This window comes from Gorilla gorilla, chromosome 13, assembly GCF_029281585.2.
Source record: "Gorilla gorilla gorilla isolate KB3781 chromosome 13, NHGRI_mGorGor1-v2.1_pri, whole genome shotgun sequence".
NCBI lineage: Eukaryota > Metazoa > Chordata > Mammalia > Primates > Hominidae > Gorilla > Gorilla gorilla.
This window is the reverse complement of record NC_073237.2, coordinates 109,111,311-109,128,008: the sequence shown is the minus strand read 5'-3', so window position 1 is coordinate 109,128,008 and position 16,698 is coordinate 109,111,311. Positions and strand designations below refer to the sequence as shown.

At 48.1% G+C, this 16,698-nt stretch overlaps 2 protein-coding genes across 4 annotated transcripts in view; one reads left to right on the top strand and one right to left on the bottom strand.

Moving 5' to 3' along the window:
• The first annotated feature begins 4,440 nt into the window (after positions 1 to 4,440).
• SLC46A2 (solute carrier family 46 member 2) lies at positions 4,441 to 16,120 on the top strand. The gene is made up of 4 exons (XM_004048453.5): positions 4,441 to 5,782; positions 7,926 to 8,009; positions 8,722 to 8,878; positions 15,517 to 16,120. The coding sequence occupies exons 1-4, from the start codon at positions 4,654 to 4,656 to the stop codon at positions 15,572 to 15,574; spliced, it is 1,428 nt and encodes a 475-aa protein (XP_004048501.5). The 5' UTR covers positions 4,441 to 4,653; the 3' UTR covers positions 15,575 to 16,120.
• The window catches only part of SNX30 (sorting nexin family member 30), a 144,154-nt gene continuing 141,574 nt past the window's right edge, over positions 14,119 to 16,698 (bottom strand). Inside the window, exons 9-10 of one of the 3 annotated variants that reach the window (XR_010130419.1) lie at positions 14,735 to 14,938; positions 14,119 to 14,453 (exon numbers count right to left, since the gene is read on the bottom strand). Coding sequence is in view for 2 of the 3 variants with exons in the window: in XM_055350425.2 (XP_055206400.2) it covers positions 14,782 to 14,928 (147 nt within the window). In the remaining variant the exon portion in view is untranslated. The remainder of the gene's footprint in view (positions 14,454 to 14,734; positions 14,939 to 16,698) is intronic. The other 2 variants (XM_055350425.2, XM_055350427.2) reach the window with 2 other exon arrangements.

Genomic DNA, 16,698 nt, shown 5'->3' with positions numbered 1-16,698 from the left:
AGATAGATTCTGAAGTCACACAACCCTAAGTACCTGGCTCTGTGTGACCTTGTGCAAGTGATTTAGCTACCCTAAGTCAAAGTTTCTATAAAACTGGGCAATGTTAGGGTGCCACCTCTGAGGGAAAAGGCCAATGAAACAATATTCCAAGGGCATCCATGGGTGGCAGCCATTATTTTGATGAATTTACTGTGGACAGGGCCTGACTCTCAGTCTAACCGTAATATACTTCATTTCATCAGTATACGGGGAGGGAAGCCATTTCCCAGATTCACACCCAGAAAGGCTGACACATAAACTAGAACGCTAATTTATTAATTTATCAGGGGAAATTATTTGGAGACTCAAAGTAACTAGCACATTTTCTCCCTGTTTGCAACTATAATGGGGAAGTAAAACCACAATCAGAAAGTTGCTCAAGGTCAGGCAAAGAGACTTGGGCAACATCTTGCATGTAGTGATGAGACAGTCATTGGGAAACACTTGAAATAAAGTCCTTGGTGGTCACTGACAAGATTTGTCTCTGTCTTCTTGAATGAGTTTATACATCTTTACATTTTTCTACTATATATTAATGCTTTAGGGGGTATCTTATTTTCCTTGCTCCCAATTTTTTAGGGAAAGGCTTACCACAGCCCCTGAAATATTAACAATAAAGAGAGACAGGGTCTCTTTCTGTTGCCCAGGCTGGAATGAAGTGGTGCAATCATAGCTCACTGGAGCCTCAAACTCCCGGGCTCAAGCTATCCTTCCACCCCAGCCTCCCAAATACCTGGGACTACAGGTATGCACCACTATGCCCAGCTAATTTTTAAGTTTTTTCTGTAGAGACGGTCTCACTGCATTGCCCAGGATGCCTAGCCTGGTCTCAAACTCCTGGCTTCAGGCACTCCTCCTGCCTTGGCCTTCCCCATCAGTGTAGTCTGCACATCAGCTGAAGGGTCTCTCTGCCCCTCAAGATCTGGGTCAGATGGCTTAACTCCCCAATCTCATAGCCTGTGAAAGTCCAAAGCCTACTCCAGATTTCCGTGAATCCTTGGGAGATTTGTGTTCTCATGGCTTCCTTTTCCTCCCTTGTGGTCTCTGCTCAGCATTATGCCAATCCAGAGATGAATCATAGCTTCTTCAGCAGTTTCTACCAAAATAAAAAACAAAAAAAAATGCCACTTGCACAAAACATTTATGAATAAACTTTTCTAAAGAACTCAGGAAGGCCAGGTGCAGTGATTCACACCTGTAATCCCAGCACTTTGGGAGGCTGATGTGGGAGGATCGCTTGAAGCCAAGGGTTTGAGACCAATCTGAGCAAACTGGACAACATAGTGAGATGCTGTTTTTACCAGAAAAAAAATTAAAATTAAAATTAACTGGGTGCAGTGGTGCATGCCTGTAGCCCCAGTTACTTGGGAGGCTGGAGCAGGAGGATTGGCTGAGCCCGGGAATTTGAGATTCTAGTGAGCTTTGATCGCAACACTGCACTCCAGCCTAAGCAATAGAAGCAAGACCCTGTCTAAAAACAAAAAAGAAAGAAAAGAAAAAAAGAAAGAAAAATAAATTAAGAACTGAGGAGCAAAGGGAGGTCACAGTAAGGATTCACATGTACATGATACAGCAAGATGTTTAAAATCCACACTAGACATTCCTATTCTTCAAAAGTTCCTTCAGACCACCCTGACACCAAGAGTTCTAGTCCTGACCCTTCTCACCAATACCTGCTGATCTTACTTCCTCCCTGAACTTCTTTCCCCTCTCTTCTCCCTCCTTGGTTCTCTCTCTCACCCTTCCCTCTCGTTGACTCAAGCATAAAGGTTCCGCCCCCTCTCTGGAATCTCCTCCACAGCTGGAATCCTCAGACCTGAGAATTTCACTCTCTAACACTGACCAAAGGTGTTTTTCAAAGACTGTTCCTTTCTAAGATGAATTTAGGGGCTATGAATTTTGTTAAGAAAACAAAAGCATTCCTTGCCTGAGTGTAAAGTGCCTGGGATATAGGTTCAACAGATAATCTATCCACTCTCTTGTTCCTCTCTATTTATGCAATACATTGTTGATCAACAATAATCACAACATGATTGTGTTGTTTCTACTCCTCTCCACATTCCAATGTGGGTTAAGAGGACATCCTCAAATAAAATTTTCTGGCAACTGTATTTTCCCCATAGCTGTAGGCTTGCAAAGACTGTCTGATGCCAAATACTAGTTTCCTGATTTACTGGCCTTGTGATCTTGTGCAAATTTCTTAACCTCTCTGGTTTCAGTATCTCATTCTGTAAAAATGGGGTGATAGATCAGCTCACAGACTTCTTGGGAGGATTAAATTCATTCACGTAAAATGCTTAGTACATAATAAGGGCTCAAAAAATATTAGCTGCTACTGTTTTTTTTCTTAGTTCCTTTCTTCTGGAATAGTGTGATTTTATCAATCTAAACATCAGAGATTTAGTACTTGCACTTTAATGAAGCCAACCTTGCACTGGAGACTAGATTCTATCTTGGAGTGGCAAGGTCAGGGCTCTACTTGCTGGCAGCCTGGGCTGCAGAGGATGACCAGGTGCTAGCTCACCTGGGGCCTGCATTCAGAGATGGAGCAAGAAGTGGGGACATGATGAGAATATAATCCAACCCACAGTAGCCTAAACTGGGAGAGACACTGACTACACTGAGTCTTGTTCATTTCCAGGCCAGAGAACTCAGAAGCCTGGGGGTTCCTAGGGCTGACTAGCATCCTAATAACCCAGCTCCTACTAGATCTGTTCTAGATCTGATGTGACTCTCTCAGAGACCCTTCCAATGTCCCTGGTTTCCCAAAACAATGGGAAGAACTGAAATACCACAGACCCTCCCAGAGATGACAAGGGCTGCCCCCTACAATCTAGAGCCCTAGAATGCACAGACTCCTTGATCAAGTGGCCAGAGTGGTCCATCTGGTTCAGGTTGTTCTCATGGCCATATTTGATTGCGGAATACCACCTGGCCCCATAACCTACTCATTCACTGGAGTCTCCACCCCTCATAGGATCAAGGTGTTTGGACTGTTTGCTGTAGCCTCTGGAAAAATTAAGAATGGAGTGGGAGAGCCAGGCTTGGGTTGGGTGAAATACGTATCTCCCAAGGTGACCCTAGGTGAGGGGGAGGAAGAAGGAAATGGGCTGCTGGGCCAGATCCATGGGGCACATCTTGAAGGGCAAGACTAGGTGTGTCTTTCTCTTTGCAGAAGGCAGAGTCATCTGGGCCTAGACACGAGGAGGCTGGGCCATGCTGGAGGTTGAGGGTGGCAGGGGAGGAGATTATAGCCCACCTAAACACTACCAAAAGAGCATATAGATACGCTAAATCATTTGGAATCCAGTCCCTACTTCCTACATGAGTATATTATCCATGTGGCGTTTTAAGCTCTCCCTGCAGACCTGCGTCTCCCTTTCATGTCTTCGGGTTCCTGATCATCCACGCCGCCATAGCTATAGTGGATTGTGGGTAGAGGGACAGGAAGGCTGTGTGCTTTGAGTCTCCATCCCTGGGGCTGACCATGGAACAAGTCATGCTCTGTGGTACATTTTGGCCCCTGCACCATCCATCACCCTGGTTTTCTTTGCAGAAGTATGTACCTAAACAAGAAGCGAGGCCACCTGGGAAGTGGAGGTCTCAGCCCAGCCCAGGGGAGTGAGCCCACAGACAGAAGAAGAGTGACTACTAACAAGCAGAAAGGGACCTGGGCACTTGATTCAGAAGAGGACCCTGGTGACTCTGCCCCTTCCAGTGGGCTCAAGCCCCTGCCCAAGAGTCCAGTTTTATCATCTAGGGGGACATCTAGGGCTGGCAGGATCTTGCCGTCTCTCCCTTGGCCCTGGGGTTTGAGGCAGGAGCCTTCTAGACAAGGCCCAGGCACTAGGCCCACCAATGCAGGTGTACCAAACAGGACTCTTCTCTAAGAGGTCTTTGGCTTGGAGAAGAGCCTGGACCTGGCGGCTCCCAAGTTTTTACTTCTCTCAAAGTGCTATCCAGCTGCCTATAGCACATGGGCCCCTGTTGCATTAAATCTATAAATAAAACTTCACACCCCAATACTTATCCTAGGCAGAATCCTAGGGGTCCCACCCCTCGCGCAAACCTGCCTTCCCGGGATGGGAGAATTTGGAAACGCTCCCTGAGCCAGTCCTGGGGAGCTTCCTTCCAGCTAGGTCTCAGCCCCTGCCCTGGTGGTGGGGGGTCCCCAGAGATCCGCGGGAGGTCCGAGCACGCCTGGCTGTGGGGAAATTCGGCCCCGTCAGGCGGCCGCGCTCACAGGAGCAGCGTGACCCGTCGGCCCCGGGGGTGCTGGCGCCAGGAGCCGACACTCGCGGTGCCCTCCCCCGCGCCTGGCTTCCCTGGACTGTCGCCAGTCTTACTCCGCCTGAGGTGGCGAGGGCGGGGTGGAGCGCGGCCTTTTCTGGCCTGAGGAGGAGTCACTCGGGAGGTCACTCGGCTGCTGGGCGGGCTGCTGTCACAGGCGCTGCGTGCCCTGGCTCCGCTCGCCACTGGCCGGCGCGCTCCTCGGCGCACGGCGCACACTCGCGCTCCGGGACTGAACCCTGAGCAGCCGTAGCAGCCGAATTTGGGAGCATATCCTTGTCACTGCAGCCAGAAAGCCCTTCGATCCCCCATCAGAGAGGCCACATGAGCCCCGAGGTCACCTGCCCGCGGAGGGGCCACCTGCCTCGCTTCCACCCGAGGACCTGGGTTGAGCCCGTGGTGGCCTCGTCCCAGGTGGCTGCCTCCCTCTACGATGCGGGGCTACTCCTCGTGGTGAAGGCGTCCTATGGAACCGGAGGCTCCTCCAACCACAGCGCCAGCCCGTCGCCCCGGGCGGCTCTAGAGGACCAACAGCAGAGAGCCATCTCCAATTTCTACATTATCTACAACCTCGTGGTGGGCCTGTCCCCCCTGCTGTCCGCCTACGGGCTGGGATGGCTCAGCGACCGCTACCACCGCAAGATCTCCATCTGCATGTCGCTGCTGGGCTTCCTGCTCTCCCGCCTCGGGCTGCTGCTCAAGGTGCTGCTGGACTGGCCAGTGGAGGTGCTGTACGGGGCGGCGGCGCTGAACGGGCTATTCGGCGGCTTCTCCGCCTTCTGGTCCGGGGTCATGGCGCTGGGATCGCTGGGCTCCTCCGAGGGCCACCGCTCTGTGCGCCTCATCCTTATTGACCTGATGCTGGGCTTGGCGGGGTTCTGCGGGAGCATGGCTTCCGGGCATCTCTTCAAGCAGATGGCTGGGCACTCTGGGCAGGGCCTGATACTGACGGCCTGCAGCGTGAGCTGTGCCTCGTTTGCCCTGCTCTACAGCCTTTTGGTGTTAAAGGTCCCCGAGTCGGTGGCCAAACCCAGCCAGGAGCTCCCCGCCGTGAATACCGTGTCTGGCACGGTTGGCACATACCGCACTCTGGATCCTGATCAGTTGGACCAACAGTATGCAGTGGGGCACCCTCCATCTCCTGGAAAAGCAAAACCCCATAAAACCACCATTGCCTTGCTCTTTGTGGGTGCTATCATATATGACCTGGCGGTGGTGGGCACAGTGGACGTGATCCCTCTTTTTGTGCTGAGGGAGCCTCTCGGTTGGAACCAAGTGCAGGTGGGCTATGGTATGGCTGCAGGGTACACCATCTTCATCACCAGCTTCCTGGGTGTCCTGGTCTTCTCCCGCTGCTTTCGGGACACCACCATGATCATGATTGGGATGGTCTCCTTTGGGTCAGGAGCCCTCCTCTTGGCTTTTGTGAAAGAGACATACATGTTCTATATTGGTGAGTCTATCATTCTTGAGGAGGCAGGACATTCCTGGCCCTCTGCATCATGGGGCTGACACCAGGGATGCCATGGTCTGGGTGTCCTAGCTCAGCACCAGGGATTGAACCTGCTACCTAGGAGGCACAAGGGACACAAGATTATATGCCCCTGAGTTTATCTGTAATGTATTGTTAATTAATTATCTATATTGAGAATGAAATGTTACCAGAGTGGTGTTCATGGTTCTGGGCAGTCAAGGAGGTGTGGTCAGTGGTACCTGGAGGCAGTAGGGGAGGCTTCAGGATGGCCTTCAACAGAGGAGATGGAGTTGGGTTTCTTCCCCCACACCCCCTTGCCATTTTAAAGGGATGGAATTTCAAAGGCCGAGCGCAGAGGCTCTCGCTGGTAATCCCAGCACTTTGGGCGGGAGGTGGGAGGATCACTTGAGGCCAGGAGTTCAAGACCAGCCTGGCCAATATGGCAAAACCTCATCTCTACCAAAAGCATAAAAATTAGCCAGGTGTGGTTGTGCCCACCTGTAGTCCTAGCTACTCAGGAAGCTGAGGCACAAGAATCACTTGAACCCAAGAGGCAGCGGTTGTAGTGAGCCGAGATTGTGCCACTGCACTCTAGCCTGGGTGATAGAGCAAGACTCTGTCTCAAAAAAAAAAAAAAAAAAAAAAAACGTGGAGGGGTGGAATTTCAAGTAATTCTACTGAAAAGATCCCTTAATTAAAATCATTTGGAGTCAAGCAAGGGCTTTTTAAAAATGCATAAAAATACTCGGTAAATGCCTTCCACAACCAATGTAATAAATTCCCCAAGGAAGCAGCATTAAGTTTCCATCTGAGGGCACAAGTCAGACAACTACAAGCAGAAAGCTCGAGATGAATGCTCCAATAGAACTTTCTAGAATGATGGAAATAGTTGCTATCCATTCTGTCCAATACAGAAGCCACTGGCTCCATGTGGCTATTGAGCAGTTGAAATGTAGCTAGTGCAACTAAAGAACAGATTTTTAAATTTTATGTCATTTTATTTAATTTAAATAGTTATATGGGGCTAGTGGCTATCATATCAGAAAAATAACTTCAGACAGTTATCTGAGGCTGGCTCTTGGCCCAGGCAGGTCACACCTCTTAGAAACACCTAACAAAATGGCAAGCTAGCCTCTGGTCAGTTCTCAATTAAACAGCATAGGACAGAGCACCCCCTTCCCCTTTTGCCCACCACCTCTCTCTCTGTCTCTCTTTGGGTTTTTGTTTTGTTTTGTTTTGTTTTGTTTTTGAGATGGATTTTCACTCTTGTTGCCCAGGCTGGAGTGCGATGGTACAAACTCAGCTCACTGAAACTTCCACCTCCTGGGTTCAAGTGATTCCCCTGCCTCAGCCTCCCGAGTAGCTGGAATTATAGGCATGTACCACCACGCCCAGCTAATTTTGTATTTCTAGTAGAGACAGGGTTTCACCATGTTGTTCAGGCTGGTCTCGAACTCCTGACCTCAGATGATCCACCTGCCTCGGCCTCCCAGAGTGCTAGGATTACAGGCGTGAGCCACCACACCTGGCTCTCTGTCTGTATCTGTCTCTCTTGTATGTTCTCTCTCTCTCTCTCTCTCTCTCACACACACACACACACACACACACACACACACACACACACACACACACACACTGCATCTGGATAATCAATAGAGCTTGAGAGCTATGCAGCGGGTGCGTTCATGGGACACATTGCTGGAGGCAATTTGCCAAAGCTCCCGGGACTATCTCCCAGAGATGTTCATTAATGTCAAGGACAGACACTTCTCTCCTGGAGAAACAAAGAAAGGGGCCTTGTGTCACTTTGGTGGCACCAGTTCCACTTCCCTAGTAATCACTCAACTCCACCAGTAAAGACATATTTCACCATCTGTCACCATGTCAACTGTGCCCAGCCACCTTGGAGACTGGTATGCAGCATACACAGCAGCATCAGAGCTCAGAGGGTCACAGACTGGTCAAGGGAGGGCGCTAGTGTGCCAGCAGAGAAATGACTTCCTCCAGGTCAAGCCACATTCGGATTGTGGGGAGATGGGGGTTCTAAGAGAGGCTTTTGCTAATTTCCTCCTTGGCCCAGGCTGGGCTACAGCAAGGAGTGTTCTTGTGTGATCTCTTTCAGCTCGAGCCGTCATGCTGTTTGCTCTCATCCCCGTCACAACCATCCGATCAGCTATGTCCAAACTCATAAAGGGCTCCTCTTATGGTGAGTAGTGAACAGAATCTCTCTGGAATCTTCTGCCCGGGCTGTTTCAGAGCTGCTAAGCATGAGGCACAGACCTGCAGAAGGCACTTGAGACAGTTCCAGAAGCATCTTTGAAGACACTAGAAACACTGGTTTCCATCCAGGGCACAGAGAGTGGAGACGGGTATAGGAGTGACTTAGAAAGTCAGGCACTGAAAAGCCACAGTCAAAGAAGGATTCTATCGTCCACAGGCCTTGGGAAGATTCAACTAGATAGAGGCAGGATTCCTAGTGAATTGAGCCACACAAAGACTGAGAAGGCGCCAGGTGCAGTGGCTCAATTCCTGTAATCCCAGTGCTTTGGGAGGCCGAGGTGAGAGGATCGCATGAGGCTGGGAGTTCAAGACCAGCCTGGACAACATAGGGAGACCCCATCTCTAAACAAAAAAAATTAAAAATTAGCAGGGCATGGTGGCACATGCCTGTAGTCCCAGCTACTCGGGAGGCTGAGGCAGGAGGATTGCCTGAGCCCAGGAGTTAAAGGCTGCAGTGAGCCAGGATTGTGGCACTACACTCCAGCCTGGGCAACAGAGTGAGACTCTGTCTCTAAAAAAAGAGAGAGAGAGAGAGAGTAAGAAGGAAGGGTCCCCTAAGAGCTCTCCAGAGACTCAGCTAATGGGGAGTGAGGCAGGGACAGCAAGGCACTCCGGAGTAACCTCTGTCCCTTCCACAGGAAAGGTGTTCGTCATACTGCAGCTGTCCTTGGCTCTGACCGGCGTGGTGACATCCACCTTGTACAACAAGATCTACCAGCTCACCATGGACATGTTTGTGGGCTCCTGCTTTGCTCTCTCCTCCTTTCTCTCCTTCCTGGCCATCATTCCAATTAGGTAGGATGGGAGCAGCATCTGCTGCTTGGGCTGGGACCCTGATGCTTAGGTCAAGGAATGTTGGACCTTCTCCAGCCCACCATCACTGCATTATTTATTTTCAGCATTTATGCAGTGGGTCCCGAGTAGGCTCTCTCACAAAGAAAAAGTCCTCCTGTTTCCCAACACTAAAAATCTGGCCATTTCAGAATTCCTCAAAATCACAAGTAAGAAACAGGGTCATTAGGCACTGGCTCACTCTTTGGCAGTTTTATAGTGACTATTTATATGAGTTCCGTATATTTCCTTATAATTAGAGGCTGTGATTGGAAACCTTCATGAACCATCAGACCTCTTTTGTTCAGCTGCCTTTAGGTGAAAGTCATCAGGCCTCATTTCAGAGCACAGTTTCTTCCCCGTGCCCTCACGGGGCTCTGTGCTCAGTGCTGCTGAAATCTCCCGGCCGCTGCACTGTGTGAGCTCCAGACAGGGCCTCGGACAATTCCCTTGACTTCTCTGGGGGAATTGTCTCATTTGTAAAATCAGAGCACTCTATGGAGACCACTAGCCTAGGTCATCAACAAAATGGAAAGACAGCACTGAATAGTTCTGTCTTCAGCCCTGTCCCACACAAATACAGTAGCAGCCACAAAGGCAAGCCATGTGTGTGATTTTCAATTTTCTAGTAGGCACATTTTAAAAAGAGAAAAGTGACAGGTGAAATTAATTTTAATATTAATAACATATTTGACATGCAAAATATCATCTCCACATCTAATCCATTTACAAAATGTGTCAATGAGATATTTCACTTCTTATTTACACTAACTCTTTGAAATCCAGTATGTATTTTACGCTTACAGTACATCTAGATTTGGACGTCACATTTCAAGTATTCAGTAACCCACATGTGGGTTGAGGTTCCCATGTGGAACAGCACTGTTCTCTTTAGACTGTTACGCCCTTTTACCACTTCCTTTGAAGTGAGGTTCTCTCATGCTCCTACCACTGCTGCCACATGAGAAAGGAATATATATATATACACACACAGAATACATGTATCCACAGGATTTGATATAGATTTGCATTTTCAAGGGACCTGCCTAGTAGCACATGAGGACTCTACAGATCAGTAATGGTGGTATAGTAGGCAGCAGAGTAGAAAATAAAGGAAGGCTGGTTCAAGGGGACAGTGATAAAGCTCTTTTGGAATTCTCACATCACATCATATTACAAATCTCGGCCTGAATGGAAAGTTGAGCTTCCTAGGACAGGAGCCGTCAATCATTAGGGCTCTTTGCATTATTTCATAATTGAGAAAAATAAGATAGGAAGACCAAATAGCTGAGACACATTAAAGTATGGATCAGCAGGCATGACCAGGTCTCATTCCTAAGGTGCAAACTGAGCCAGCTCTGTCTTCGAACTGTCCGACCCTAAGGACTTTTTGTGTGTTCCTGTTTTCCTATGAGTCCTGGCTGAATGGGTTGGATTTTAGCTAGAGCTACCATGCAGTGCACACTCCTCAGGAGTCCCAGCCTCCGGCCAAATGAGTAAAGGATGAGTAGTTTTTGCCCGCTTGAAAATTATCCAGTCCAATTTTATTGGCAGTTGGTTAATGTAGTCTCTTTAACCTAAACAAAACCCAAAAATCAACAAAAGGAAATGAGTCTTACTAGTTCATGTGTGTCATAAAGACATCAAGAGACAAATGAAAGCAATGGGAAGATACAAGTAAGCAATTGATTGAGTGCTTATGCAGATAAGGCACTTAGGCAGACTGTTTCCCTCTGTTGTAGACATTTAGCAATAGAGAGACACGTGCAAACAAAGCCAGATTTTAAATTGACTGCTATCAGGATCCCACCCACCAGAGATTCTGACTCAATTAATCTGCGGTGCAGCCTGGGCATAGGAAATTTTAAAAGCTCTCCAGGTGATTCAAATGTACAACCAAGATTGAGAATCTCTGGTGTAAAGGGAGTGTTTCCATTACTTTCCTTTCCGCAAAGTCACCAAAGAAACGAGATCCTGAAAAAGTTTCACAGCTAGGAGGGGCCAAGGCTGTACCATCAATCTTCAAGGAGAGCAACAGGAAAGACCAGTAAAGCTTTCGAACCACAGGAAGAAAAGCTACATTCCAATGACATAAAAACCCAGGCAGGCATGCCAGAGCAGGGGAGGACTCAGAGGGCAGAGGCTGGACTGGGTCACAGTCGGCATCCTCTTCCTCGATGCCAGGAGAGATCCCAGCCTGTTTGCAATCCCAGGGGGCTGTGGCTGCACCTCTTCCTGGTACCAAAGTGAGCCGATTTCATGCCACCGTAAGAACTTGCCCTCTCTTGTTTGCTCTTTAGATGCAATAGGGAGATGCTGAGGAAATAATTGCGAGGTTCTGCTTATCTACAACCCTCTCCCCTCATGCCCTCCAATATACATGCACTTAACTAATGCCTCATTCTTCATAAACAGAAGCCAGGCTGGGCACGATGGCTCATGCCTGTAATCCCAGCACTTTGGGAGGCCAAGGCGGATGGATCATAAGGTCAGGAGTTTGAGACCAGCCTGGCCAACATGGTGAAACCACGTCTCCAATAAAATACAAAAATTAGCCGGGCTTGGCAGCATGCGCCTGCAGTCCCAGTTATTCGGGAGGCTGAGGCAGGAGAATCGCTTGAACCCAGGAGGCGGTAGTTGCAGTGAGCTGAGATTGTACCACTGCACTCCAGCCTGGGTGACAGAGCTAGACTCCATCTCAAAAAAAAAAAAAAAAAAAGAAAAGAAAAGAAAAAAGAAAAAAAAAGAGAAGCCAAGCTATCCCAACAGAATCTCTCTGTCTTCTCCAATCCACAGCCCTATGTTCATTTGCATCCATCTTCTTTTTTTAATGATAATAACAGCAAACTCTTAAACAGCCCTACGTGCCAGGCACTACTTTATTTCATATTTTTAAACTAATCTTCCCAAACAATCCTTTATGGTAATTACTATTATTATCCCTATTTTGCAGGTGAGGAAACAGCCTCCAAGGTATTAAATAACTTGCCAAAGGGTACACAGCTAGGAAGTGGCAGAGACAGGATTTCAAGGAAGCCAGACCGTCTCTCCCATCCACTACATGCATTGCACCTGGTATCTGGGTGCGGCCTCTCCTACCTCCTGAGAAAGCTCATTCCACTGCTTCATTCTCTCCTGAATTCTTCTACCAGAGCTGACATATGCTCTTCCCCCGTCTCTCCTTCTCTTCATAGTCAAGTTATCCCAAGGCGGGTCTGCACGTGCTGTCTCACTCCCCCACTCCCATTCACTTTCTACTCACTCCAGTCTGACTCAATTGATTCCCCCTGCTCAACTCCACCAGAGCTGCTCTCACTAAAGCCACTAATGACTTATTAGCTGCATCCGTTGACCTGCTGCCACCTTCATCTCGTATGATTTCTCGGTGACATCTAATGCTGTTGATCACTCTTTCCTCAGGAGATATTTGTCACATGGCTTTCAAAACACCTCATTCTTCTGGCTTTTCTCCCATTTATCTGATAGCTTCTTCTCTACAAACCTCCCATGTAGGAATTGTTTGGGGTTCTGTTCTGGGCTGTCTTCTCACTTTACATTTTCTAAGCAACCTAAAGTACTTCCAAAGGTTCACATTACCATTTAAACTTCCAAAATAGGGTTCTTGATACCCTCCTAAGCCTGCTAACACTCCCGTCTTTCCAATCTCATGATCTCATCAAATGGCGGCACCACCCACCGAGGGTAGAAACCTGTCCTTCATCTCCCCCCACCTCCAATCCATCAGGCCTAATATATAGATTCTACCTCCAAAATATGTCTCAAACTTATGCTTTTCCTTTTATCTCTACTGCTACCCCCTAATCCAGAGCACCTGGATGACTGAGTTAGCCTCTGAACCATTCTCCATACAGCCACTCTTGTTCTCCACTCCCATCCTCTCTCCAGCAGGTGGCCAGAGCAAGGTCCTTAAAGTGTGAATCAGGTCATGTCCTCACCTGCTCAAAGCCCTGCACTTGGCTTTCATTGCTCTTAGGATAAAACCCAAATGTTTGGCTGGGTGCAGTGGCTCACACCTGTAATCCCAGCACTTTGGGAGGCTGAGGTGGGGGAATTGCTTGAGCTTAGAAGCTTGAGACCAGCCTGGGCAATATAGTGAGACCCCAACTCTACAAAAAATTAATAAATCAGCTGGGCATTGTGGTGCATGCCTGTAGTCCCAGCTAGTTGGGAGGCTGATGTGCGAGGATTGCTTGAGCCCAGGAGGTTGAGGCTGCAATGAGCAAAGATCATGACACTGTGCTTCAGCCTGGGTGACAGAGCAAGACTCTGTCTCAAAAAAGAAACAAAAACAAAAACAAAAAAAGAATGTCTTACTATGGGCAACAAAACCCTGCATAAGCTGGCCTGGCCACCCTCTCTCACCTCCTATTCCTGCCATTGACCACCCTCCCCGACCCTCAGCCACAGTCGCCTCCCCTCCCACTCTTCTGCCTTCTCCATCCACAACTTTTTCCCACCCAACTAGTTGTGGTCTTAACTGAAACACCATTTTCTCAAAGAGAATTTCCTAACCCTTCTCAATCTAAATTAGATCCTTCTATTACATGCTCCCAGAGTTTCCCATATTCTCCTTGGTAGAATGCAGTGATGATGATTTCATGATTAGCTGTTTAATTACGCTTGCCCACTAGACTGAAGGCTCCCTGAGGGCAGAGACCATGGCTATTTGGCTCTCCCTGTATCTTCTGTGTTCAGCACAGATCCTAGCATATAAGAAGCAGTCAAAAAGAAGTCGTTTAATGAATGCATGCCCTGTCAGAGGGTGTAGCATCTCTCAGCGCTGACTTACGCTGACTAATAAGTCAGCACTGCTGACCGCCCACACCCCAGAGCTGCCTGGGGCTGCCCATGAAGTCAGATGCTGGCCATCGCCTTGTGGCTGTGCTGTAGTAGTCCACAGCAGGGGTCAAGGATCATGTGGCCCTGTGCTGGCTGCATCCAAGTCTTCACTCTCCACTTGCCAGCCCTGTAATACAATGAGTCTTAAGTACAGTCAGTGCCCCTCCCAGTAGTGCACTAACACTCATAGAAGGCGGGAAATCTGAGCGTTGGGAAGTGTCTACAAAGTTTCCCTTAAAAGGCTTGGATCTAAGCACACAACCCATTTTAGCAACTCCAGGTGTTGTTCATCCATCAAGAAGTGCTGCGCTGTAGCTTAGAACCTGAGGATTCCGGAGCTCCAGCAGATGAGAAAACCCAGGGTGCCAGAGGTTGAAGGACATGCCTAAGTCACACTGATCCAGGACTTCAGTTCAGACCTAATTGCTGCGCATCCATTTATTAAGATAATTTTAAACAATGTAATGGATAAAGGACCTATGGAAAGGCAGACGATGAGGCAGCTAATTCTGCTTGCAATTAGCAAAGGCTTAATCTTGATCTTGAGATATAGATGGGAGTTCATCCTCAGGCAGGAGTGAGATGGAAAGAGATTCCAGGAAAAAGAAAATGTGGATGCAAAGGGCTCATGATGTTATGGGAAATGGAGAAGTTCAGTACTTGCAAGACTGGAACGAACCTGGAGTAAGAGAAATTCCTTCAGACAATCTCTCCCCACTCAGTGCCATAAATTCCATTCTGACGCCATAAATGGATAAAAAAATTTCAGTCTACCAGTGATAAAGAGATGGCCTAATGGATGGAGAGGAAAAGGCACACCCTTTGTTACAGGACCACCAAGTTCAATCGCCCATTGCACAGTAACAGACTCCGAAAGAGCAGGAGTTGCAGCAGAAAAAAGTGTTTAACGATATACAGCACCTGAACAAGGAGATGGAGGGAAACCTTAAACCCACCTACCAGGGAGGTTGGGGATGGGCTTCCAAGGGGTCTGGATGGGTGGTGAGCTAGTGTAGGGATCGCTGATTGGTCAAGAAGTGAGGGGTGAAATCATGGGACAAGGAGACGAAGAAACGGCATTCCTGTGCTGAGTTGGTTCCTTGGTGAGGGTCTTCAGGCTGGTTGGCACTAGCCATTCTGCTGGAATTCAGGATCTGAAAAACACTTTAAGCAATTCTTAAGTAAAAAGGTCCAGCATCAGAGATTCTTTTTTTTTTTTTTTTTTTTTTTGAGACAGAGTCTCAGTCTGTCACCCAGACTGGAGTGCAATGGCGCGATCTTGGCTCACTGCAACCTCCGCCTCCCAGGTTCAAGTGATTCTCCTGCCTGAGCATCCCGAGTAGCTGGGATTACAAGCACCTGCCACCATGCCCAGCTAATTTTTGTATTTTTAGTAGAGTCGGGGTTTCACCAGGTTGGCCAGGCTGGTCTCGAACTCCTGACTTCAGGTGATCCACCTGCCTCAACCCTCCCAAACTGTTGGGATTACAGGCATGAGCCACCATGCCTGGCCCCCAGAGATTCTATCTAAAGGAACAATGGGGAAGCAAATGGTCAACATGCTCCTTTTAGCTAGCAGCTGCAGGGAGGTGGGTCACAGTGCACCAGCACACCTTGGTCAATGCCTACCTATGATTTTGCCTAAAGCCCGGCTTGTAATTATCATTAACCCTGTGAGGGCAGTTTCACCTTTACCCCATTCCAGCTGTTCTCTTGTAACTCTCTATGGTCAATTCTTACAGCATCGTGGCCTATAAACAAGTCCCATTGTCACCATATGGAGACATCATAGAGAAATGAAGATGCTTACCTGCAGGAGCTGAAAACACCAGCCATGACCAGGCCCCCAGAAGACAAAAGAAGGGACCAGGGAACTGGTGACCAAAGCAACCCACTGCTTAAGAAACCTGCGTTCCAGCCAGAGTTGGCCTCAGAATGACCTGCTCTGGCTCAGGGATCCCTGGTGGATGGGGAAAAGCACTCTCCTGGTGATGGAAAAACGTTCTCAGCTTTAAGACACCCCTATTAGGCAGACACTGGGTTCTGTGACAGCAGAGCATGACCTTAAGGGTTATAGGCAGGCTGCACACAGCAGTCCCAGGCCCTGTAAGGGGCTTCAGACTCCAGCTACAGCGAGCCTGCCCCTTTTCTTCAAGGGATTGTCTTGAGGGCTCCAAGGTATAGCTAACTAGTCACCTGGGTGCTGTGCTGAAAGTCCCATGGGAGAACTCAAAGCGTGCATTATCACAGCCTGAGGGGAATGTGGAAGGGATGTTTTGTAAGAACTACCAACAGTTTTGCACGAACAATGTCTTTTAAATTAAAATAAAACCTTGAGAAAAGTCAGCTTTCTTTCCTGAGTCTTCCTTACCTACAAACACTTAGGAGGGGGATGGAGCTCAGGCCCTTGTCTTCTGGGTAGTTTTGTTACTACTGTTGCTTTTAAGAAGCAAATGTCACAGGCTTTCTTCAATGGGATGTTCAATTGAGTACTTCCAGTCAACAGTGCTTCCCAAAGTGGGTGGTGTGAAGGAAGAGGAGGTACATTAAGAGCTATTTTATTTGAGTTACTTATTTTTATAACCTCGTTTACTTGGATTTATAAAAGCAGACTCACCTAATAAAATCAACATTCATTGTATGAGTGTGTCAATCGTTCTTTCCCAGGTCAGATCCCGTCTGTGACTACAGACTTGATGTTCTTATACAGGATAAAACACACGGCTGCAGAATACATTCAAGGTATCTGGGCTCAGAGAGTTTGTATCTCTAATCCTCTTGCAGGAAATGAACAAAACTCTATGACACATCTAATAAGGTCCAGGCCCCATGCTAGGTGCTGAGATACAGAAAGAATAGCACGTGACTGTGTCTGCCCTAGCAGAGCGTACTGTCTATCAGGTGAAGCAGACAGAACAGCAGAT

Coding starts and splice junctions, on each gene's coding strand:
- SLC46A2 (XM_004048453.5), top strand. CDS start 4,654: ATGAGCCCCGAGGTCACCTGCCCGCGGAGGGGCCACCTGCCTCGCTTC. Junction 5,783..7,925: donor GACATACATGTTCTATATTG/GTGAGTCTATCA, acceptor GATCTCTTTCAG/CTCGAGCCGTCATGCTGTTT. Junction 8,010..8,721: donor CATAAAGGGCTCCTCTTATG/GTGAGTAGTGAA, acceptor TCCCTTCCACAG/GAAAGGTGTTCGTCATACTG.